The following is a 25,763-nucleotide window of genomic DNA, read 5'->3' on the forward strand; positions in this document are numbered from 1 at the left end:
TGTAACAAAAAAATATTTTTTTAATAATGATATAGAATACTTACCCGAGAGATGATCCTTTGATGAGGCAGCGGCCACCAGGGATATCTGAAAAATGAAAGGTTGCTTTTTATATCTGTAATCTCACAATTCTATTATATGTATATAAAAATCAAATAATTATATGTTTAAAGTTGTTTGTTAATACGTATTTATTCTTTACTTACCAACAAATTTTTACATAAAAATAAAACTGTTATTTTGGGGTAAGATTTTAGTTTCCTGAGCTTACAATGGTGTAAGTTCGTAAATAAACGAAAACTCCTGGTAGAGGAATCTATTACAAGAAAAATTATTTCGTAATTCACATATAATTTTTTGGTATTTCTTAAAAGAGATGATCTTTTGAATAGCTGTTTCTGAAATATGGTTATTATTTATAACAATAAAGTTGTTTAATAATAACATAAATTAAATTTATAATAAAGAAGGTGTGTAATTATCCGAATCGATCCCATAAGGAAGCAGCTACCAGGCACTAGTAAAGTTTCCTGTTTTAATTTTTTTATTTCTAAAATCTGACAATTATATTGTATGTACTTAAACTGATAAATTAAGAGGCATATTTAAACTTGTTAATTAAATTGACAAAACATATTCGTATTCATCATATACGTTTGATTTAAACGTATTTTTTTCAGCAAATCGGCAATGTCTGAAATAAAAAAGAAACATAATATTTTAGGATGAGAGATTATTTTAATTTCGTAATACCATGCGAACACTTTTTAGACAAACAAACAAATTTCAGAAAATAACTATAAAAAAATTTTGCGAAAAATTTACGCGTTAACATCATGTAAATATATATTATATCAACGGTTCCGCCAGTGACAAAGATTTGACGCCACAGAATTTGTTCGTGCCATATCGCAAGAAATTTATTATTTTATTTTTATATGACAAATTATACCCAAATTTGATCAATATGACGTAAAATTGACATCATTTTAACTTTTCTGTTCTCTTTGGATATTTCAAGAATCTCTTTTGTTAATTTTAATTTAAAAATTTTGAAAAATTGTATTAAAACAAACTTTAAGTAATATTATTATTTTTTTGGAAATTAGGCGTTATTATAATATGATATGTGAATACGCATTACAATAAACGGTCCCGCCAATAACAAAATTTTGGCGCCATAAGCTTGCTCTCGCACGATTGACACTTTTCCACCTTTTAACATACTATTTAAATATTAATTTTCTGAAAAATTATATAATTAATATCTTTGTTCGTTATTTTTCATATTTTTGTATCATTAATTTATTCAATTTTAGACTTGAAAAGGACCTGAACCAAAGGTCGAAACGTAATCTTTATTGTTTTATGATGTCGAATTAATAAAGATCATCTTAGCCAGTTGGGTCATTTTAATATTTCACCTCTTAAATATTAATATTTAATTTTACAAAACCGATGTCTTATGCCAGTGCTAAATATACGCACACTTAATATGGTGTAAATATATACGCATTATACCATCGGTCCTGCCAATAACAAAAATTTGGCGCCATAAAGCTCATTCGCACTATTTCCTAAAAATTGACTATTCCATATTTAAGCGTACTATTCAAATATTGGTACCTAATTATTTAATAAAATCGATATCTTATGCCAGTGCTAAATATACGCATTACGCATTATACCAACGGTCCCGCCAATAACAAAAAATTTGGCGCCATTAAGCTCATTCGCACTACTTCGTAAAAATTATTACTATTCCAGCATTTTAGCATACTATTCAAATATTATTACTCACTTATTTAATAAAATCGATATCTTATGCCAGTCCTAAATATACGCATTACGCATTATATCAACGGTCCCGCCAATAACAAAAATTTGGCGCCATAAAGCTCATTCGCACTATATTTCGTAAAAATTATCACTATTCCAGCATTTTAGCATACTGTTAAATAATTAGTACGTAATTATTTAATAAAATCAATATCTTATGCCAGAGCTAAATATACGTATTACGCATTATACTAACGGTCCCGCCAATAATAAAAATTTGGCGCCATAAAGGGCATTCGCACTACCGTAAAAATTTTTACTACTCCAGCATTTTAGCATACTATTCAAATATTGGTACCTAATTATTTAATAAAATCGATATCTTATGCCAGTTCTAAATATACGTATTACGCATTATATCAACGGTCCCGCCAATAACGAAAATTTGGCGCCGTAAAGCTCATTCGCCCTATATTTCGTAAAAATTATCACTAATCCAGTATTTTAGCATACTATTCAATTATTAGTACGTAATTATTTAATAAAATCAATATCTTATGCCAGAGCTAAATATACGTATTACGCATTATAAAAACGGTCCCGCCAATAATAAAAATTTGGCGCCATAAAGCGCATTCGCACTACTTAGTAAAAATTTTTACTACTCCAGCATTTTAGCATACTATTCAAATATTGGTACCTAATTATTTAATAAAACCGATATCTTATGCCAGTTCTAAATATACGTATTACGCATTATATCAACGGTCCCGCCAATAACAAAAATTTGGCGCCATAAAGCTCATACGCACTATTTCGTAAAAATTTTAACTATTCCAGCATTTTAGCATACTATTCAAATATTATTACTTACTTATTTAATAAAATCGATATCTTATGCCAGTCCTAAATATACGCATTACGCATTATACCAACGGTCCCGCCAATAACAAAAATTTGGCGCCATTTTGTTTGTTCTTCCTGGTTCTGGAAGTGTTCGTATTATTAATATTAATAATTTGAACAAAATAAACATAAAAATGAGTGTAATTATCAACTGTTTTTATTTAATATATTTTCTTTTATTAAATACATTGAGTCTGAATGTGTAAAATACATTAAATAAACAAAAAACGTACACTTTTTAATTGGTCCGAAAGTGTATAATATATACCTAAATGATGAAATCCGGGACCGATTTAAAACTTCAGTTTATTTCAGCCGGTATCATTATTTTTTATAATATATCTTCTCTTACTGTTAAAATATATCTGACACTTTCAAAAAAATCATTAATTTTATAAATTTTCTTAAATTATAAAGAAAATTAAGAATGGACCTGGAAGTAACCATTTTATATATTTTATTAAATATGTCACAAATAAATAAAGCAATTTTAAAAATTCAAACGGGAAATGATGTAATTAATTGTCCCTCATCATTTTTCATAAAAAACGACAAGAATTAAAAACGGTCCCTGAAACATATATATATATATAAATTTAGACATATATATATATATAAATTTATTTATATATATATATATATATATAATTTTCAACGAGAGGACTTCCGTTTCCGGTAGGTTAGGAGAGTGACACGTGTGTGTGAGCTGCGAGTTTTGAGAGGCGACCTGAGAGTTGGAGAGGGTGTGTGAGATAAAGAGGTGTGTGATTTGAGAGTGGAGCTGAGTGTGGAGTGAAAGAAATAAGGGTGGGGTAAGGAGAGAAAAGGTAAGAGGGAAAAAGAGAGTGAAAGTAGAGAGGTAGGCAAGGTAACGGTAGGCACGAAATAAGAAGAGAGTAGAGGCGCGTGTGAAGTGAGAAAGGAGGGAGCGAAATCTGGTGGGAACTAGGCGAGACGAAACAGCTAGGGAAATTTGAGAGACATTAATAAAGGATAAGGGAAATTAAGTATACGGAGAAGAGAGATGGAGACAAGCAAGGTAGTAGAGAAAGTGGAGGAGATGGGAAGTGTAACTCCGAAAGGGAAAGTAGGACAGATAGTAACAGGGAGAAAAAGTAGTTTGGTAACAACAGGAGCGATAGATGGGTGGCTTAAGAGATCGAGAGAGGAGTTAGGGGAGGAAGGGGATGAAGGAGGAACAACTAAAAAAGCACAGAGGGATATGGTAGGATTGATTTTGAAGGAGATCAAGGATCTAAAAAAGGAAGGGAAGATAGGGAGGGAAGAAGTGAAGGATGGTATGGAGGAAATAAAGAGGGAGATAGAAGGGATTAAATTAGAGATGAGAAGAAAAGAGGAGAAATGGGAAGAGGAAAGAGAGGAGATGAAGAGGAGAATAGATAGATTAGAAAAGAGTGTAAAGGAAAATAGGACAGGAGAGTGAATAGAGGGGAGGATTAAAAAGATAGAGGGGAGTATGGAAAGGGAGGAAAGACAAAAGAAAAGAAAAAATCTAATTTTCAAGGGAATTAAAGAAGAGAAAGGAAAGATTAGGGAAGGAGTAGAAAAGATATGTAGAGAGATAGGAACGACGGTAGAAATTGAGGAAGTAAGGGAAATAAAGGCAGGGAATAAGGAGAAGGGGAGGATGGTGATAGTTAGATTAAAGTCAGAGGAAGATAAAATGAGAATTCTAGAGAATAAGAAAAAGTTGAAAGGGAAGGAAATATGGATAGGTGAGGATCAAACGTTTAAAGAAAGGAAGATAAAATGGAAATTAAGACAATTGGCAGGGGAGGAGGAAAAGAGAGGAGAGAAGGTGAGGATAGGATATGGAAAATTATGGATAGGAAGTGAGGTATGGGTATGGGATGAGGAGGAGGAAGAGTTGAATGATAGAAGAGGGAGGAAAAGGTGGGAGGTATTAGAGGAAAGGGAAAGAAAGGGGGAACAAGGAAGGGGCAGATAAGGAGGGAGAAGGAGGACGTTAGGGAATATGGAGGAGGAGTGGGGGAAGGGGATGAAGGAGAGAAGGAGAAGAAAAAGCAAGGGGAAGAGAGGGAAAGGGAGAGAAGAAGGGAAAAAGGAGTATATAAGATAGGTTTCTGGAATGTAGCAGGTTTAGGAAACAAAGATAGAGACTTTTGGAAAGGATTAGAGGAATGGGACGTGATAGTTTTATGTGAGACGTGGATAGATAGTAAAGGATGGGAGAGAGTTAGGGTGCCGGCACATGCAGCGTAACTTGCGTAAGCGTAACCTGCGTATTCTAGTAATTTTACACTTCGGCGTAAAATATTACTAGGATACGCAGACTACGCTGTTTTATTACGCCGATTCAAGAAACTGACGGAAGTGTATCGTGGTGCAGAGAGAGAGTGCATTTATTCCACTAACAGTACCTCGTCAGTGATTATTCGCACAAAAAATTTGCAAATAAAAATGAATGAGAATCAAATCAGGGTAAGTTAAAAAGTAGCTTTATAGTCTGATTATACTTTATGTTCTTATTATTACAAAATAAAATAATACAAAACAATTGATTTTAGGAAATTACATGTTAGCTGGCTAAAAAATAAGCCAGAACGGATGCAAAAGTTTATCGTAATAGAGGGAGAGCCATTAATTCGTAATAATCTCTTTGCAATATTAACGTTATATAATTTTAGATTATCCATAGACATACTTTTAATTATTAATTATTTTATTTTAGCTTTTGTAAAGCAATGCTTATGTCAGAATACAGAAGAAGTATGCATCATTGAAAATGAAAATCATAAAAAAATTTCTGTCATCTACCACATTGATAAACAAATATATCTGTGTCTAATTTTACAACAGTTTGATACAAAATATGCAGGGATACTTGTAAACCAGGCAAGTAATTTTGTTCGCTATAATGTATATATTTTAATATATATTTTAATACTAAAGAATATGTATGTACATTTTTTACAGATATCTGACTTATTATTAAACACAGAGAGCACAATTTCAATAGTGTGCCGTCATGTATCACAGTTTCAGAGTACAAATATTCCAGAAACACCATCATTTTTAAGAATATTGACTACCAAAAATGCAAATGTTTCCAAGTATAAAATTGAACGATTAGAACAACCAAATATTGTATTTGGAGTTGGCGCAGGAGGTTGGTATTTATGTTAATACTTAAAATATTTCATGAGAATTAATGAAACTTATCTATTTGTTTCAGTTTTGTCTTATGCTGAACTTACAGGCATATCAGCCAAATTATACATGTTATATATTGACAATTTTGTACTGGATTCCGTGTATCGTGGTGCAGAGAGAGTGCATTATTCCACTAACCTCGTCAGTGATTATTCGCACAAAAAATTTGCAAATAAAAATGAATAAGAATCAAATCAGGGTAAGTTAAAAAGTAGCTTTATATCAAATTTATTTTATAATACATAGTTGTAATGATTCTGTTATATCTGATGTACTGCTCAAGAAATGTTGATGCAAAATTGTAAGGTTAAATAATTGTATATCTATATACATAATTGCTTGAACTTTTTACATGTAAAATCTTTGTTTTCTCTTTCTCCAATGCCTAATATGCAATGTATATTTCGTTTTATGTGCATGAATTTTTGGGAATTACGAGCAACATGAATCTCATCAATTTTAAGCATAAAAGTTAAAAAAATATGAAACTTTAGAAAATGTCAAATTTTTACAATTTAATCTTATTTTATCCTTTTTTTGTTTGGCTTCTATGAATTGAACATGCAACATTAAAAAAGAAATGCATGTTTACTTTTTACGTGTCAACAAAAATACCTTTTCTGGAGGCTATTTTTACATTATTTTACTTTATTATTATCAATATTGTATGCTTGGATGCTTTCAGCATAAATGTGGGTATTGTGGGTGGCTATTCAGTTTTTCTACAAATTTTCTACTGCATGAGTGCTTTAAACATTATGTGGAGGATGAAGATCGCATCTATGTAGATGAAAATTATGTTGTGACAATGCGTATGTTTTTCTGCATCCTATTTTTCTGTCATAATAATTATATATTATATAGAGTATTATAATAATTAAATGTACTTTTTATAATCATTTGTTTAATAATCCTAGACAAAACGAAGACAAACGAAGAAGATCCCATAAGTAAAGATACTTTAGATGAACTCTTAATTGGTGCGGTTAAGACAAGGAAAGCACTTTATGATCATAGGATTCCTGCTTTTGAAAGAAGCAATTTACGTAAAAATGCTTTGTGGACAGAAGTTTCCAATACTCTAGGAGGTACTACATTTATATCAATTAATTATATCAATAAAATAAATACATATTTTTTATATCATTATACATTGTTATATTAATAGATATTTTATATATTATAAATTAATTATAAAATTAATTTATCAGGAGCTCTTAGTCCAGAGGAGGCTAAAAATCGGTGGAAATATCTGCGAGATAATTATACAAAAGCTCGTAAAAAAGTAAGAAGCTACATTCCTAGTGGATCGGCAGCCGAAGCTGCTAGTGCATTAAAGAAACCTAAGTTTAGGTTTTATGACGTCATGACATTTTTGAACGACGTTTTTGAAACACGACAGTAAGTTATTTCTCTTTAACATATAAAAAATTTTACTTTTTTGTCGATTTATTGATAACAAATAAATATATTATTTCAGGACTATAAGTTCATTACCAGACGATATTACTGAAAATGAAATATGTAGAACACGCGAGCAATATATAGATATAGATGATATTGTAGCTTCATCTTCGGAATCCACCGATATTTCTGCTCAGACTCCAACTATCATCCATACTTCTCCCACTCGTGCTGCTGTACAGACATCCACATCAACTCTTGTTCCTGCGCGAACTTCGACATCCAACGTTCTTCCACAAACGGCTCTTCATGCAACTTCGCAAATACCCACCACAAAGAGAAGTTAGTAGTTTATGTTAATGTTTTTTCTTCCTCTTAACTCCAAATTTATAATCGTTTCTCAAATCTCAAGATTTAAGAATTTCTTAAAAGACTTTATTTAATTAATAAAATGATGCTGTGATCATTTCTCTTGATAGAATAGAATCTTTTAAGAAATTCTTACATTTTGAGTTTTGAGAACCGACTATGAATTCGGACTTTAACGATAACTTTATACACATTAAAATATGTATACATATATATATTGTTACATATACAATAAAGGCCATTCCACAATGAGTTGGTTTGTTGTAAGTTGCAAGAAGCGTAATCCAATCAACATCAAGCTAACTCGACGCTGATTAGATTGCACGACTCTTGCAACTAGCAATGAGACATTTGCAACTCATTGTGAAATGGTCTTAACAATCGTTTACAATAACATTGCTACTTTATTTTCAGAATCTTCGTACACTGCTGATTATGATTTAGAGGTACCTCGGCAAACTCCCAAGAGTAAGTTATCGTGATTTAATTTGTTAAAAAATATATAATATAGTAATAAATAAATATAAAGTCTCCAAAAGTTTACTTTTTCAATGATCACTACACTAATTTATTAATCTGCTTGTTATGAGTAAGGACAAAATCACACCTTTACAGAAAAGCAGTAGCCAATCAGAACTCGCGCTGGTACAAAGCAGTACAACAGAAAAAATTTTCATTGTACTACTTTGTACCGGCGCGAGTACTGATTGACTATTGCTTTTTTGTCAAGGTATGAATTTGTCCTAATATAATTCAATGTCTCTTAAAAGTATACGTTGTTTCAGAACAAATAACGGATGCATTGCAAGCTGCTTTAATAGAAGCATTAAAAGAGCCAACAGTGCAGACTACTGATCCATTAGATGGATTTTTAGCACGATTGGGAGAAGGTATGCGAAGGCTGCCATACCGCGTTAGAGCTCGCCTCGAAATAGAGTTTCTAACATTGCTTGCCGAAAAGGAAGATCTCTGTGATAATAATTATAACGATTCAATTAGAGATTTATCAACATAATTTGGAAATATTTTCATATTTTTATTTAAAATAATACTATACGTTGCTTGCCGAAAAGGAAGATCTCTGTGATAATAACTATAACGATTCAATTAGAGATTTATCAACATAATTTGGAAATATTTTCATATTTTTATTTAAAATAATACTATACGTTTTTTATATATGCCAAAGATTTATGCGATTTTCATTTCATGATCGCAAATAGAGCGATGCAAAATTGAAGAAAAAAGAGGCTATAATATTATTTCTTTTAATAGACTAGAAGATTATTATATGTATTATACTTACCCAAATTCTTTAACTTCTTTATAAACATATGCAAAGGGGCCTCTCTGTGGGATACGCTGCATAATGTATTGACCAGGAGTTAAGGATGATAATCCTTCGATTATATTATGCAGAATATTTAAAGAATCTTCTATTTTAATATTATAAAGTCTTCTCATTTTATTGCTTAACGATGTTGTAGTGTGTTTTTCTATTTGTATTACTTCTGAAGTGTCTGCTGCTATCCTAACTATACGTATAATAATACAAAAATAGTTTATTGAATACAATATAATCTTTGTAATTGTATTATAGAATAAATATCTCTAGCTAACAAAGTATTTGGTCTACATATTAATGATGTCCACTGATGTGACACTTCCTCATATGTTACGGCTTCGGCTCCAAATTCTAGCTGATGTTCCATCTTTGGTGCTAACATTACATATTGTGATGTTCCGTCTGGCAACACCTGCCGAATTTTTTTATTTTTTGTCTTACAATTTGATACTAATTATTAATTAATGAAACTTTAATTAATATGGTGCAAGTAATTACTTTAAAGTAATATTCTTACCTCGATGCCATCCGTTTTCGTACGAACCAACATCTGATATTTTTTAATGTCATATTTCTTTAGTTCACGATTCAGACATTATATTGGCTCTAGTGTGAAAAGTTTGTAAGTTACATTTAATTTATTATTTGTCCTGTCGCCATTTGTTAGATCATCCACACTTTCCGATTCGTCCGGATCTGAGAGATACAAATCTTCTTCATAGATTTTAAGACAATCATTAAGTTCAGCGCTACATTCTGATTCTACATTGTCTAAGTCGGATTGGATTGAAGTTTTATTCTCGTGTGTGTGTCGCATTCTGAAATAATAATTATGATATATTTATAATAAATTTGAAATATTTTAATACAATATTATACTTTGTAACTCACTTTTCTTTGGACATTTTATCATCATTACCATCGATAAAATGGTGTCTAAGAATATACTTGTACACCCAAGTGTTCTTTTAGGGTTTTGTGTATATTCAATGTATATTTTCCATTCATTAGTATATTAAGTTTTATGCCATTCCTTTACTAATATTTTAAAAATAATATTTATATTTTGAAATTGCAGCTAAATAATTAATATAATTAATAAATATATAAAAAAATAAAATTTAAAATCTTGAAAAAAATCTTAAATGTAAATCAAATCTAATTGTAAAATATGAACTTTTTTCAATTAAAAATCGTTGTGCAAAACTTTCTCCCACTGCCAAGGTATTGCTCCAGTATTTTCAAAATATGAAGCAAAATCATTTCGGATTTTAGAAGCAAGTCAAGTATGGGCATTAGTTCTGCCAGCATTGCTTATGTCTTTCAATGCACCATTTATCACGATCTCTTCACTGAAAACACGGGTATAATATCTTTCGGATACTGGCAATTTGTTTTCATTTTGAATCACAAAGTTATGTAAACATACAGTTGCTTGAATTATTTTGACTGTTGTAGAAATAGATGCGATAATCGGTCGTCGATAAATTCGCCATTTCGCTGTCAAAATGCCGAAAACGCTTTCAATCATTCGTCGTGCTCGACTGAGACGATAGTTGAAGATCTAATTTATAAATGATAAAAAATATATAAATATTATTATTTCGAGAGCTTATGTTTTTAATATATTTAATATATTTACCTTTCTTTGACGATTTAAACGTCCGCTTCGTGGATACGGTCGCATCATATAACGAGTTAAAGCGAATGCCTCATCCGCTATTAATACAAACGGTAATGCAGGTCCAGAAGCTTCAATTGGTCTTGGTTGTGGTAAATTTATTTCATCTTTTTCGAATCGCTGACCGAAATTTGATTGTGCACCATCACTCTGTCTGCCTTCCGCACCAATATCAACTAACGTGAAACAATAATTAGCATCACAAACTGCTAATAAATTGAGGCTATGTTTCCCTTTATAATTATAAAAGGTTGAACCGCTATAAGGAGGTGCCTGAAATAGAAAATGATTATTTTAATTTCTTACAGTAAATAGTGAGAGCTTTTCAGCAAGCGACACAAGTTGATACAAGTATTATTCTGTCTTTGTTATGTTTATAAAATTGAAAAGAGACAGGTAATGATATGCTTGTGTCAACTTGTCGTTTGATAGAAAGCTTAAGTATAAATATTATAAGTACATTATTTGAACATTAAACATCTTACCTGTATTTCAACATGTTTTCCATCTATCGCTCCTATGCAGTTTGGAAAATTCCATTTTGTTTTAAAATCATTTGCAATTTTTAACCAATTTTTTTCATTCACTTCAAGAAAATATGTTTTATGGAGATTATTCCATAATTCATCGCATGTCTCAGAAACAATTTTTGAGACCGTATTTATTCCAATTCGAAAAGAATAAGCTATGGAAGCCATACTATCTCCAGATGCTAAGTAACGTAGGCATACTAAGAGGCGAGTACGGGCTGGTATTGGGTCTCGAATGACATACTGTTTTTCAATATGTGGCCCAACAATACGTAACAAATGATTGAATAGCTCCATAGACATTCTACAATAATTGTAGAACATTTCATAATCGTGAAATTCCATTTCCTTCACTAGGTTGTCACTGGCGCCTTGTAATAATCTTTGTCTTTCTCTGAATATAGGACGCACCCACATACGACGAACTTCTTTCTTTTCAGATAGTATTTTCCAGATTGCAAACAGTTTTAATAAGTGATTTTTTCTAATTTTCCACTGTTGAACTGTTTGCTTCTTCTTCCATCTCTGCCACCGTTTCCAAATAATAAGTAATAATAAATCAGAATTTATGTATTCTGATCCCACAATCACCTATTAATATAAAAGATTCGTATTAGAATTTTAACTTTATATATTATTAATTATAACGTAATCAATATAAATATAAATTAGTTTTACCTTTTGTAATGACGAGTCTACCATGGTATCACCGATAATCTTTTTACATAGCCTCAAAAACACACGAGGTGTACTAAGTGCAGATATACTACAAATATTACGCTTCACACATGTCCGGGCTTCACATGACGCGTACCTTTTCAGATGCGTAAGTTACGAAAACCAATCACAAATTTGTTTTGCATTTCTGTTAGAATGTCTAACAGAAACTCTAATCTGTGATTGGTTAAATTAGTTACGCTTTTTTCACATTTACGTAAAATACGCCCTATGTGAATCTCGAGCCCAAAATGGCGTAACTTCTGTTAAAATTACTAGAATACGCAGGTTACGCTTACGCAAGTTACGCTGCATGTGCCGGCACCCTTAGTATGAGACTGCCGAAAGGATATACATGGAGGAAGCAATGGGCGGGAAGAAAGAATAGGAAAGGAAGGGCAATGGGGGGGATGATAATAGGAATTAGAATAGGAATAAGAATGGAAAGAGAGAGGGAAAGAGAAGAGAGGGAAGGTTTGATGAGTATAAAAGTATGGTTGGGTGGTGAGGAATGGAGAGTAGTAGGGGTATACATTAATAATGACATGGAGAAGAAGTTGGAAGAGTTAAAGAAATGGACGGAGGAGAAAGGAGAAAAAGGGAGAACAATAATAGGAGGAGATTTTAATGCGAGGATAGGGAGAGAGGGAGGAATAGTAGAGGAAGAAAGTATAGAAGAGGAAAGGAAATCAAAAGATGGGAAAATTAATAGAGAGGGAAAGAAGTTACGTAGCTTCTTAGAAGAGCAGGGATGGTCGGTTCTTAATGGGAACTATAAGGGAGATGAGGAAGGGGAATGAACATATGTGGGAGAGAGGGGAAATTCGGTGATTGATTACGTGATAGGAAACAGTAGAACGAGGGAAAGAGTGATAAAGTTTAGAGTAGAGGACAGGATGGACTCGGATCATAGACCAGTTGTAGTATGGATAGAAGGAGAAAAGGGAAGTTTAGGAGGGAACAAGGGCAGGTGGAGATTAAATAGAGGAGATTAGACAGAAGAAGGAAGGAAAGAGTTTAGAGAAGCCTTTGCGAGGGAAATAAAAAATGGAGGAGGGATAGAAGAAGAATGGAATGTATTAAAGAGAGAAATTAAGAAAACATTAGAGAGGATAGAAGGGAAGGAGAGAGGCAAAAAGGAGAGAGGATGGTGGGACGAAGAATGTAGAGAAAGGAAGGAAAAAGTTAAAAGGGAAATGAAAAGGTGGAGAAGAGAAGGGGGAGAAGGAAGGAGGTATAAAGAAATGAAACGGGAGTATAAAGTTTTGTGTGAGGGAAAGAAAAAAGAGGAGATAGAAAGATGGGAGAAGGAAGTAAGTGAGGCTAAAACGGAGAGTCAGGTATGGAAGGTAGTAAATAAGGAGAGAAGAAGAAGAAAAAGGGTAAATGAAGAAATAGAGATGGAAGAGTGGGATGAGTACTTTAGGGGGCTATTAGGAGGGGTGGGGTGGAAAACGGTATGGGGAGGAGGAAAAGGAGAAGGAGAAGATGAGGAAGAAGAGTTAAGGAAAGAGGAGCTCGAAAAGGCAGTAAAGAAGATGAAGGATGGGAAAGCGATGGGAGGGGATGGGATAGCGAATGAAGTATGGAAATATGGAGGAGAGAAGATAGAGGAGGGATTATGGGAGATATGTAGGAAAGTATGGAGAGGGGAGGGGTGGCCGGAGGATTGGAAAATGGAGGATATAGTGCCGATCATTAAGAAGGGGGAGGGAGAGAAGGTGGGAGACTATAGGGGGGTGACGTTGACACAGACGGCTTACAGAGTATATGCGACAATTTTGGCGGAAAGGTTAAGAGAAGGTTATAGAAAAGAAGGGATTGCTACCACCGAGTCAGACAGGTTTCAGGAGAGGGATGGGGACTATAGACAATATTTACACATTGAATTATTTGATAAATAGGCAGGTAAACAGTAAGGGAGGGAAAATGATGATTCTATTTGTGGATATGAAGGCGGCCTTCGACTCGGTAGATAGGGGAAAACTGATAGTGGCGATGAGGAAGAGAGGGGAAAGAGAGGGGTTAGTGAGAAGATGCAAAGAAATCTTAAGGGAAACAAGTAGCAGAGTAAGGGTTGGGGAAAAGGAAGGAGAAAAATTCTGGACAGTTAAAGGGGTTAGGCAAGGATGTCCGCTGAGCCCAAGTTTGGACTCGGTAGATAGGGGAAAACTGATAGAGGTGATGAGGAAGAGAGGGGTAAGAGAGGGGTTAGTGAGAAGATGCAAAGAAATCTTAAGGGAAACAAGTAGCAGAGTAAGGGTTGGGGAAAAGGAAGGAGAAAAATTCTGGACAGTTAAAGGGGTTAGGCAAGGATGTCCGCTGAGCCCAAGTTTGTTTACGTTGCTGTTAGCAGACATAGACGATTTTCCAGGAAAAGGGGGATGGGGAGGAGTAAGGTTAGGAGAGAGAAAGATATATACCTTGGCATATGCGGATGACATTGCAGTATTGGCGGAGGATGAGGAGGGGATGAAGGGAATAATAGGAAAATTAGAGAGGTACTTAGAAGAGAAGGGGATGGAATTAAATGTGGGAAAGACGAAAGTCATGAGATGTTGGAAAGGGGGAGGAAGATGGAAGAGAGTACAATGGAGGTGGAAAGGAAAGGAAATAGAAGAAGTGGATGAGTTTAAATATCTGGGATATGTAATAAAATATAACGGCAGGCAGGAAGCGTAAATAAGAGATAGAGTGAAAAAAGGAGCGGCGATAATGGGACAGGTGTGGGGAATTGGGAAAAGGAAATTCGCAAAAGATTGGGGAAAGAGGATTTGGTTATTTGACAGATTAGTGTGGACGGTAATTAGTTATGGAGTGGAAATATGGGGATGGAAAGAAAGGGAAGAAATAGAGAGAATTCATGATAGATATTTAAGATGGATATTAGGGGTGAGAAGAAGTACAGCAGGGTATTTAGTAAGAGAGAAAGTGCAAAGAGAGAGGATGAGGGGAATGGCCGGTATAAGGGCATGGGGATATGAAAGGAGGTTAGAGGAAGGAAAAGGAGGAGAATTAGGAAGGGCATGCTGGGAAGAGATAAAAAAAAGGGCGAAGGAAGGGAGGGTTATAAAGGGATGGGAAGAGGAAAGGAAAGGTTATTGGGAGAAAGGAAGTTGGAATATAAAGGAGGTAGAGGAAGCAAGAGAAGAAGGAGGTGTAAAGGGAGAGGAATTATGGGAAAGGGAGAGAAGAATGCAAAGGGAAGAAAGATGGGGGAAGATAAAGGCGTCGAAATGTAACAAATGGTATCAGTGGATTAAGGGAGAGGAAGGAGTTCCAGGATATTTGAAAAAGGGGTGTGGAGAAAGTAGGTGGCAGAGGCTAGCGAAGTTTAGGCTAGGAGATGGGATAAGAGAGGGAGAATATTGGAAAGAAGAAGAAGAGAGGAAATGTAGGGTGTGTGAGTGGGCAACGGAGATGTGGGAACATCTATGGGAGGAATGCGTGGTGTGGGAGGTAGGATGTGCATGGCAGGAAAAAGTTGGGAAAATTTTGGGGGAGGAAGCGGAAGGAGAGGATTGGTTGAGGGAAGTGGAGAGGCTTATAAATAGGGAGAGTGTGAAGGAGAGATTGAAATAGGGAGAGAATGTGAGATAGGAGAAAGTTTGTGAACGGAAACGGGAGTCCAGGAAGGGAAGGGGGGAAATAGCGTGCGTATGCGTATACGATATCAATAATAGCGAGCGAGCGAGCGAGCAATATCTTTCTCTCTCTCAAAGTATAATTTTAATAATTTTGTTTTTTTTCGTGTTTGTTTTTTTTTTGTAATTTTTTGCGATGGCGAATTTTGTTATGTACTGAATTTTTATTTTTTGTATTTTTGTAGAACAAGTGTCAAATTCTTTTTGTATGTTAGGATTATTTTATGTTTATTTTACTGTATTTTTTTGTTTTCGATATATATGTAAAGCATAGACGCTAGGAAGAGGAAGAGGGGGTATAAGTGTAAAATTTTTGTAACTCTGAGGAGAAACAATAAAGATCTATCTATCTATCTATCTATATATAGATTCCAAATAGAAATCTCATATTCACTAGTCATGTACCAGTCAATTGGATGTCTTATTTACACTATATACATTTACAGATAAAATATAACATCCCATAAAATACAAAGTTTTTATAGTTAAAATAGTTAAAATAACACAAACATTTGAAGTTTTATTCTATATATGTAGAATACATATATGATGTCTCATATATGGAATGCGTAAAAGCATATGTATGTGCACAGATTGATGCTACGATATAAAGCTTTCAACTTTACGATTCAATTATTTAAATTAAAAGACTTTTTATTTAGTAAATATATAAGTAAATATATACAATATATATAGTTATTTTCACAAATTCAATTCTTTGATAGTATATAGTTTTAAGATCTTAATGATTAGTAATATAGTTTTTTGCACTGAAAAACATATTTGTCTTAATTTTCAACAAATCGATAAAAAGAAAATTTTTGATATTTTGTATTTACATTTAATAAATTGAAAATAAATTTAATATATATATGACTTAAAAGAAATTGAAGAATAATATTTTATTATCAAAGAAAATAAGCTAAAACATACATACTTAAAGATTGATCGTAGTGCTTATTTTTTCTTCTTTGATGGTACAAAGTACCTTGATATTCATATATAAATTCCAAGTAGAAATCTTACATCCGCTAATGATGTACCTGATATTCATATCTCTTGTTATTTACACTATTTACATTTTATTATAGATGAAATATAACAACCTATAATACAACAAGTTTTTATAGTTAAAATAACATAAACATATGAAGTTTTGTTCTATATGTAGAATACACACATGTTATATGTGCTGGATGCGCAAAAGATTAAAAGAATATATAAAGAGTATGTGCAGTGTTTGTATTTAATTTTAAAATATGTATCTTAAAGTTAATAATAAATTGAAGATATATGTATATAACAATTAAAAGAAAGGAAAACAAATATTTTAATTGAGATACAATAAAGGAACAAGAATAATTATACAAAATATGAATTTTAAAAAATAATGATAAACCATATTAAATATGATAAACATTCAGTAATTATAAAAACTTAAGGATCAAGCGATTGATATACTTTTTCTTTTTTAAAAACTGTATTCACTAAAATATGTTTTATCGCACTCTCTTTTAGGTTAGTTTGTTAAAATCTAAAGGGGCATCAGAGTTATATGTCAAAAAATCTTTGATAAAATATGTTATAATTTACCATTCGCTATTTTCAGATATGAATATATACGACATGTTTGCACAATAATAAAATTATATTATAATACACTTCTTTCACTATTCGCTTTTCGGCCACAATTGCTACGCTTTGGCTGCGTTCCTATATTCACTGTCAGTACTGAAAATCTACAGTGTACGTGACGTAAACTATAGAATTTTTGTACTGGCAGTGAATATCGGAACGCAGCCTTTATGTCTTCTTCACAACAGAATACTAACGTTGCGACAAAAAGCAATGAATAGCCAATCAGCTTACATATGCAAAATGAAAATTTGTCTTGTGGTCTCGATAATAACAATAATTTGGCGCCATACAAATTACTCGTGTTATTGTATCAAAAATTTGATTAATTGTATAATTATAAGTATAAATATAATAAAATAAGCAACACGTAACTCGAACATTAATCATTTTACAACGAAATTAATAATTATATGATGTAAATGCGCATTATACCAACGATCCCGTCAATAACAAAAATTTAGCGCCATAAAGCTTGCTCGTGTTATTTCGTAAAAATTAAATATTTGTATTTAATTATTTAACAAAATCATGTCTTATGCCGGCTCTAAACATACGCATGTTTAATATGGTGTGTAAGGCATTATACCAATGGTCCTGCTATAATAACAAAAATTTGTCGATTTTAAAATATATGCATTATTTGTAAAATAACTCAAAATCAATAATCTCATTAATACGTTTACCAACTATTGTAATATTTGACTGATATGTTAAAATATGGAATAGTATTAAATTTTACGAAATAACGCAAGCAAGCCTTATGGCGGCAAATTTTTGTTATTGGAGGGACCGATGGTATAATGCTTAATGCATATATTTAGCACAGGCATAAAATATCAGTTTTATTAAATAATTAGGTACCAATATTTGAATAGTATGCTAAAATGCTGGAATAAAGAAAATTTTTACGAAATAGTGCGAATGCGCTTTATGGCGCCAAATTTTTGTTATTGACGGGACCGTTGGTATAATGCGTAATGCGAATATTTAGGACTGGCATAAGATATCGATTTTATTAAATAAGTAAGTAATAATATTGGAATAGTATGCTAAAATGCTGGAATAAAGAAAATTTTTACGAAATAGTGCGAATGAGCTGTATGGCGCCAAATTTTTGTTATTGGCGGGACCGATGGTATAATGCGTATATTTACACCATATTAAGTGTGCGTATATTTAGCACTAACATAAGATATTGATTTTATTAAATAATTATGTACTAATATTTTAATAGTATGCTAAAATGCTGCAATAGTTAAAATTTTTACGAAATAGTGCGAATAAGCTTTATGGCGCCAAATTTTTGTTATTGGCGGGATCGTTGATATAATGCGTAATGCGTATATTTAGCACAGGCATAAGATATCAGTTTTATTAAATAATTAGGTACCAATATTTGAATAGTATGCTAAAATGCTGGAATAAAGAAAATTTTTACGAAATAGTGCGAATGCGCTTTATGGCGCCAAATTTTTGTTATTGACGGAACCGATGGTATATTGCTTAATGCGTATATTTAGCACTGGCATAAGATATCGATTTTAATAAATAATTAAGTACTAATATTTGAATAGTATGCTAAAATGCTGCAATAGTTAAAATTTTTACGAAATAGTGCGAATAAGCTTTATGGCGCAAAATTTTTGTTATTGGCGGGACCGTTGGTATAATGTGTAATACGTATATTTAGCATTGATATAAAATATCAATTTTATTAAATAATTAAGTACTAATATTTGAATAGTATGCTAAAATGCTGGAATAGTTAAAATTTTTACGAAATAGTGCGAATAATCTTTATGGCGCCAAATTTTTGTTATTGGCGGGATCGTTGATATAATGCGTAATGCGTATATTTAGCACTGGCATAAAATATCGATTTTATTAATTAATTAGGTACCAATATTTGAATAGTATGCTAAAATATAGAATAGTCAATTTTTACGAAATAGTGCGAATGAGCTTTATGTCGCCAAATTTTTGTTATTGGCGGTACCGTTGGTATAATGTGTAATGCGTATATTTAGCACTGGCACAAGATATCGATTTTAATAAATAATTAAGTACTAATATTTAAATAGTATGCTAAAATGCTGCAATAGTTAAAATTTTTACGAAATAGCGCGAATGAGCTGTATGGCGCCAAATTTTTGTTATTGGCGAGACCGATGGTATAATGCGTATATTTACACCATATTAAGTGTGCGTATATTTAGCACTAACATAAGATATTGATTTTATTAAATAATTATGTACTAATATTTTAATAGTATGCTAAAATGCTGGAATAGTGGAAATTTTTATGAAATAGTGCGAATGAGCTTTATGGCGCCAAATTTTTGATGTGGTACCGAATTTGTTCATATTATCACACACTAATAAGAACTTCAAAATAATCAATATTAAATGTAATTTTTCACGTTTAAAGAAAAGATAATACATTTCTATATAATAATTGTGTATAACTATGATATTGCAGTGTTATTTTGCAAATTTTAACATAATATATATGTGTTCCCGAAAGTATCCATATAACTGCGATAAGTGTCCCGAAAATATACATATTACATATTATTTAACAAAAAAGCTCAATTTTTAGGAAAGAAATTATTTTATACATAAAAAAGGACATGAGAAGTTAAATATATAAATATTTCATCTAATGGTGTCTTGTTTTTAATGAAAATATGATTAATTTTTCGTTTTTATTACATTTTATTTTTTCCTCGTATAAATAAAATGTCCCCGTAGAGATAAAATGTATACTGCCAGGTCGGACCTGGAAATATACATTTAACTGAAGAAGAGATCCAGGTCCGACCTGGCAATAGCCAAAGGTCCCGGAAATATACAGTATATTATCTAAAAGGTCCTTGCAACATCCCTTAGACATATATATATATATATATATATATATATATGTGCGAAAGTATCTGAAAAGAGAGAATCAACGTTAGACGCATTGCGATCGCATGAATCTCGTATAGAATCTAACTGTGGGTGCTACTTACCCAAGGATATCCTCGGTCGCCGCCAAAGTCGTCTTGAAAAAGACGGTTGTCTTAGGATCTCGAAGATCTGAAAAGAAAAAAAGAAACGAGGTTAAGAGTTTGGCCAACTTTGTTAATTCGTCGGTGCGGGATGTTAGGATCGTATATATGTATAATGTGAAGTGAATCGAGTCTTTTTGGTGAGCGGTTAATTTTGCTACTTTAATTATCTAGAAAAAGTCCAGCGTTTACAGTCGCGCTCGCACGTCTGTGCTCGACAATGGTAGACGGTCGAATCTCTCGAAGATTCGTCGCAAAAGGTTATTGTCTTGTCTCGTTTCGTATTTTTGTTTTTATCTACCTGTCTCGTCCGTTGTGTTTGCTACGTGTTTATTTTCTCTCGCGTCTCGCTTCTTGTTTCCGTCTGGTGTATGTCTTTATAAGTAATCCGGGGAATATGTGACGATATGATCGCCACAGGACTCCCCCGCCAGTGCTATGCCGATAGCACGATATCCGCTGTTTCTGCATTACCGCGTGCTTGACATGCGCGGATTTCGATTATTCGGACGCTGACACAGATACATTTTTTTTTTATTTTTTTTTTCGCGACGTAAGGTTATACCGAACAAAAAAAAACAAAAGAAAACGCTAATATACAATAATATTGTTCGTCCTCGCATATGCGTACGCGTGTCACTCCCTCGAGAAAGGAATTATATAATTAAAAAAAAAAATCAATAAATAAAATGAAATAAATTAGCGATGTCCAAACGAAAATAAAATAAAAATAAAATATTTCGTTCAATGCGACGACTATTCAAAGCCTCGCGGTCCAAAATAATTGTTTCCGACGTCACAGGCCCGCCTGGAAGCGGTCCGGGAACCGGACTCTCCTTCCCGCTCTCGTTGTCGTTTCGTTCTCTCGGAGCAGTAGCTCCGTGTCCTCGCGCGCACTCCGCTGATCGACCTCTGTGTCTCGGCCCCGCGCTGTCGATTCTGCTGGGCCCCTAGACTCTGTTTCGTATTCTGAAATCAGATACGCAGTTTTATCCGATCTATCGAGATCGCTTTTTCCTTGCCGTGCATACGCACGACAAAAACTTTGTCGCTGCGGCTGACGACCTCGTACGGTCCCTCGTATGGCCTGCAGCATCTTCTTCGGTCCGTCCTGTCGTACGAACACCTGCTCGGCCGTCGCTAGATCTTTATACACGAACGGCCGTCGCTCCCCGTGTCGGGTTCCGTCCACCGGTCGCAGTCTCTCGAACTGCTCACGCAGCGTCCTGACGAAATCGACGGCACCGTCCTCGCCGTCCGTCGGCCGCCGACTCAGGAACTGCCCCGGGATTCTCAACGTTTGGCCGTACACCATCTCAGCTGTGGTCGCCTGCAAGTCCTCCTTCCATGCCGCTCAGATTCCCAGCAGAACCGTTGGCAACGCTTCGGTCCAGCGGCTGTTCTGCTGGCACTTGATCGCCGCCTTGAGCTGGCGATGGAACCGCTCGACCATTCCATTCGCCTGCGGGTGGTATGCCGTCGTCCTCAGATGTTGTGTCCTCGTAATCTCGCTCAGCCGTCGAAGAAGGCTGGACTCGAACTGGGTCCCCTGGTCCGTCGTAACTCGTAGAGGCGCCCCGAATCGGCAGATCCATCCCTCGTAGAAGGCCCTCGCGACCGTCCTCGCCTCCTGGTCTTCCATGGGAAACGCCTCCGGCCATCGTGTGAAGCGATCCACGCACGTGAGGCAATATCTCTTGCCCTCCGAGACTGGCATCTTGATGATGTCCAAGTGGACGTGCTCGAATCTGCTGGATGAAGCAGCAAATTTTCCCAAGGGTGCCGACACATGCCGAGACACCTTGGATCGTTGACAGGGCACACAGGAACGAGCCCACCTGTGACAGTCTATGTTTATCGACGGCCAAACGTAGCGCTGCGCCACGAGCCTGCCCGTCGATTTAATTCCAGGGTGCGCCAGGTTGTGCACCAGGTTGAATGCGGCCCGACGAAAAGGCTTTGTCAGGAACGGTCGCGGCGTCGGTGTTGATGTGTCGCAATACACCGCGATTCCCGTTCCAGGAATCTCCACCCTGTTGAGCTTCAGTCCAGTTTCTCGCCGCAAATACTCCTCGAGCTCCTCATCGGTCCTCTGTGATTCCGCCAGTGCGGCGTAATCCATAGGAGACTGGAGCTTTTCGATCCTTGAAAGCGCGTCGGCCACGACATTTTCCTCGCCCGTCACGTGCCGAATGTCGGTGGTGAACTGTCCGATATAATCCAAGTGGCGGAACTGGCGCGGCGTGCTTTTCTCAGGTTTTTGTCGAAAAGCGAAAGTTATCGGCTTATGATCCGTATAAATCGTGAACGCGCGTGCCTCCAGCATATGTCGAAAATTTTTGACAGGTATATAGCCAGTAGTTCCCTGTCGTAAGCGCTATATTTTGATTCGGCTGGGCTTAGCTTCTTCGAAAAGAAGGCTAACGGCTCCCAGCCGTCGCTGCCTCGCTGTTGTAAGGTCGCGCCGATGATCTGTTCGGACGCGTCGGTAAACAGAGCGAGTTCCGCGTTTATCCTGGGGTGCCTCAAAAGAGCCGCTTGTGCCAGACTCTCTTTCGATGTTTCGAATGCCTTTTGAATCCGCGGCGTCCACGAAATCGGTGTTTTGCCCTTGACGTTGCCGTGAAGAAGGTCGTTCAGCGGCGCTAAAATCTCGGCGGCTCTCGGCAGGAATCTACGGTAGAAATTCACCATACCGAGATATCTCCGGAGATCCCTGGCCGTCCTCGGCATCTCACACGCGAGGATCGTCTCCACTCGCGTCGACAGCGGTCGGGTTCCCCCATCGGAAACCTCGTATCCCAGAAACTCCACCTTTTGTTGGCCGAATACGCATTTCGCGGGGTTGACTATTACCCCGTACTCTCGCAGACGCTCGAACAATATTCGCAGGTGATCGCGATGTTCCTCCTCCGATGAAGACGCGACGAGGATGTCGTCAATGTACGCGTAACAAAATTTGTAGTCGCGCAGAACCTCGTCAATAAATCGCTGGAACGTCTGCGCCGCGTTACGTAAGCCGAATGACATGTACGGGAATTCGTACATGCCAAATGGCGTGGTGATCGCCGTCTTCGGGATGTCTTCTTCCGCCACCGGAATCTGGTGATATGCACGAACCAGATCTAATGTCGTGAAAATCTTCTTTCCGCTCAAGGCCTGCGCGAAATCTTGTATATGCCGCACAGGATATCGGTCCGGGATCGTTTGCGCGTTTAGCGCTCTATAATCGCCGCAAGGTCGCCACTCTTCACCCTTCTTCGGCACCATATGTAAGGGCGCCGACCAACAGCTCTTTGAAGGCCGTGCGATTCCGGCCTCCACCATTTTCCGAAACTCTCTCTTCGCGGCTGCCAGCCGATCTGGAGCGAGTCTCCGCGGTCTGCACGCGACAGGCGGTCCCGGGGTCGTCTCAATGTAATGCCACGTAGCATGGGTCGCGTCCTTCGGACGTCCTTCCGGCCTCGTAATATCTGGATATTGCTCCAGCAACCGATGGTACTGCGTCTCTCCCGTAACCGCTTTGACGCAGGGTGCGTTGCATCGGATGCATCGCCCGCGCGCGGCCAAGCTCGTCACCTGGTCGACGAGACGAGAATTGCGTAGATCGACGAGAAGTCCATAATGCGCGAGAAAATCGACGCCGATTATCGGTCGCGAGACGTCCGCGATCACAAACCGCCACGAGAACGCACGTCGCAATCCGAAATTTAAAACCATTGTCTCTGTCCCGTATGTATATATTGGTGTGCCGTTAGCGGCCGAAAGTTCATAGGTCGATCTCTGTCGCGGTCCTCGAACCATTTTCCGAGGGTACACGCAGAGATCCGCGCCCGTGTCAATTAAAAAATTCACTTTTGAGTTCGCGTCAATTACAAACAAGCGGCGCGCACCGTATCTCGAGTCGCTCGCCGCCACTAGCGACCGGCCCCCGCGTTTCCCTGCTGCTGCATCGAGCAGGGCGCTCTACATTGTCGAGCTTCCGGTCCAAATTGCCAATGGTACCAGCACATTCCGCTGGCCGGTGGACCACGGCTTCCCGAGCGCGCTCGCGGGCGCGAACGCGAACGCGAACGCGGACGCGAACGACGTCGGTCGTCATCACTCTCGCGGTATCGACCGTCACCGATCGCCTCGATTGACCCCCGGATGGCCGTCAGCTGCTCCGCCATCTCTTGCTGCATCGCCAGCCGCATCTGCGTCAGTCGCACCTCCAATCTCGCCTCCAAGGACGCGGGGTCAATCGCACTCTGACCCTGGGGCGTCATAAATTTCGTCGCCTCCGCCACTTGAAGCATCCGCGATGTCCGCCAATTGTATCTGTCGCGCGCGTCACTAAATGCGGTTGGAGAAAAGCCGGCCTCAACCAGATTGTTCGTAAGATCTGGTCGCCAACCACGTTTCCGGCGAGACCGCGAAGGTGTCGTAAAAATTGCGACGGCTTTCGATCGCCAATTTCTTCGTGTTCAAGGAGCCTCCGAGTCTTGTGCTCCTGCGACAAACTAAGTCTCTTAATTAGCTCGGCTTTCAGCGTTTCGTATGCACGTTCCGGGGGCGGGTTCATAATAATGTCGCGCACTTCGGTCGTGTAATTCGGTCCGATAGCCGTCAACGCGTAACCGAACTTCATCGCGTCAACCGTAATCCCGGCGGCTTGGAAACTCCGGTCGACGATGCTGAACCAGAGCTCCGGATCCGACGACGTAAACTCCGGCATACGCATGCCCACACGGCTTACCTCGGGGGCAGGTAAAAAATAACCCGGTGGTTGCTCCATCCTGGCCGGTTGCATCGCAATCAAGTGCGGATTCGGCGCTTGAATCCTCGGCTGTTCGAACGCTCGCGTCTCCGGTTCCACGCGCGGAGTAGCGTCTTCGCCGTCCCGCATCACAGGCATATCACTTTTTTTTTTTTTCACGCACTCGACAACCGATCGCGAAATTGTCACAAAAAAAAAAATGTTTTTTTTTCTTCGCGTATTCACGATCACGTCGGTCACCACTTTGGCCAACTTCGTTAATTCGTCGGTGCGGGATGTTAGGATCGTATATATGTATAATGTGAAGTGAATCGAGTCTTTTTGGTGAGCGGTTAATTTTGCTACTTTAATTATCTAGAAAAAGTCCAGCGTTTACAGTCGCGCGTCTGTGCTCGACAATGGTAGACGGTCGAATCTCTCGAAGATTCTTCGCAAAAGGTTATTGTCTTGTCTCGTTTCGTATTTTTGTTTTTATCTACCTGTCTCGTCCGTTGTGTTTGCTACGTGTTTATTTTCTCTCGCGTCTCGCTTCTTGTTTCCGTCTGGTGTATGTCTTTATAAGTAATCCGGGGAATATGTGACGATATGATCGCCACAAGAGATTGCTGCAAATATATATATATGTATATATATACATATCTATATATATATATATTTGTAAAAATATATTAGTTGATGAATAATTAATGTTATTACGTTATATTATTTTGAAGTAAGAGTTTATCAATTCATTATTTTGATTCACT

General features: G+C 36.6%; 2 protein-coding genes across 2 annotated transcripts; one reads left to right on the top strand and one right to left on the bottom strand.

The window, feature by feature from the left end:
* Window positions 1-5,697: 5,697 nt before the first annotated feature.
* On the top strand, window positions 5,698-9,246 carry LOC145941817 (uncharacterized). Its single transcript, XM_083048140.1, has 8 exons — window positions 5,698-5,836; window positions 5,903-6,079; window positions 6,566-6,692; window positions 6,798-6,968; window positions 7,092-7,281; window positions 7,361-7,626; window positions 8,068-8,121; window positions 8,439-9,246. The coding sequence occupies exons 2-8, from the start codon at window positions 5,912-5,914 to the stop codon at window positions 8,666-8,668; spliced, it is 1,206 nt and encodes a 401-aa protein (XP_082904266.1). The 5' UTR covers window positions 5,698-5,836; window positions 5,903-5,911; the 3' UTR covers window positions 8,669-9,246.
* A 14,929-nt stretch (window positions 9,247-24,175) lies between these two features.
* On the bottom strand, window positions 24,176-25,155 carry LOC145941380 (uncharacterized). Its single transcript, XM_083047504.1, is given in 3 exon segments — window positions 24,176-24,551; window positions 24,553-24,576; window positions 24,578-25,155. Coding segments are annotated over 3 exon segments (978 nt in total).
* Between the last annotated feature and the right edge of the window lie 608 nt (window positions 25,156-25,763).

This window comes from Prenolepis imparis, unplaced genomic scaffold (genome assembly GCF_030444845.1).
Source record: "Prenolepis imparis isolate NDT839.2.m4 unplaced genomic scaffold, iyPreImpa1.0 SCAF_10, whole genome shotgun sequence".
NCBI lineage: Eukaryota > Metazoa > Arthropoda > Insecta > Hymenoptera > Formicidae > Prenolepis > Prenolepis imparis.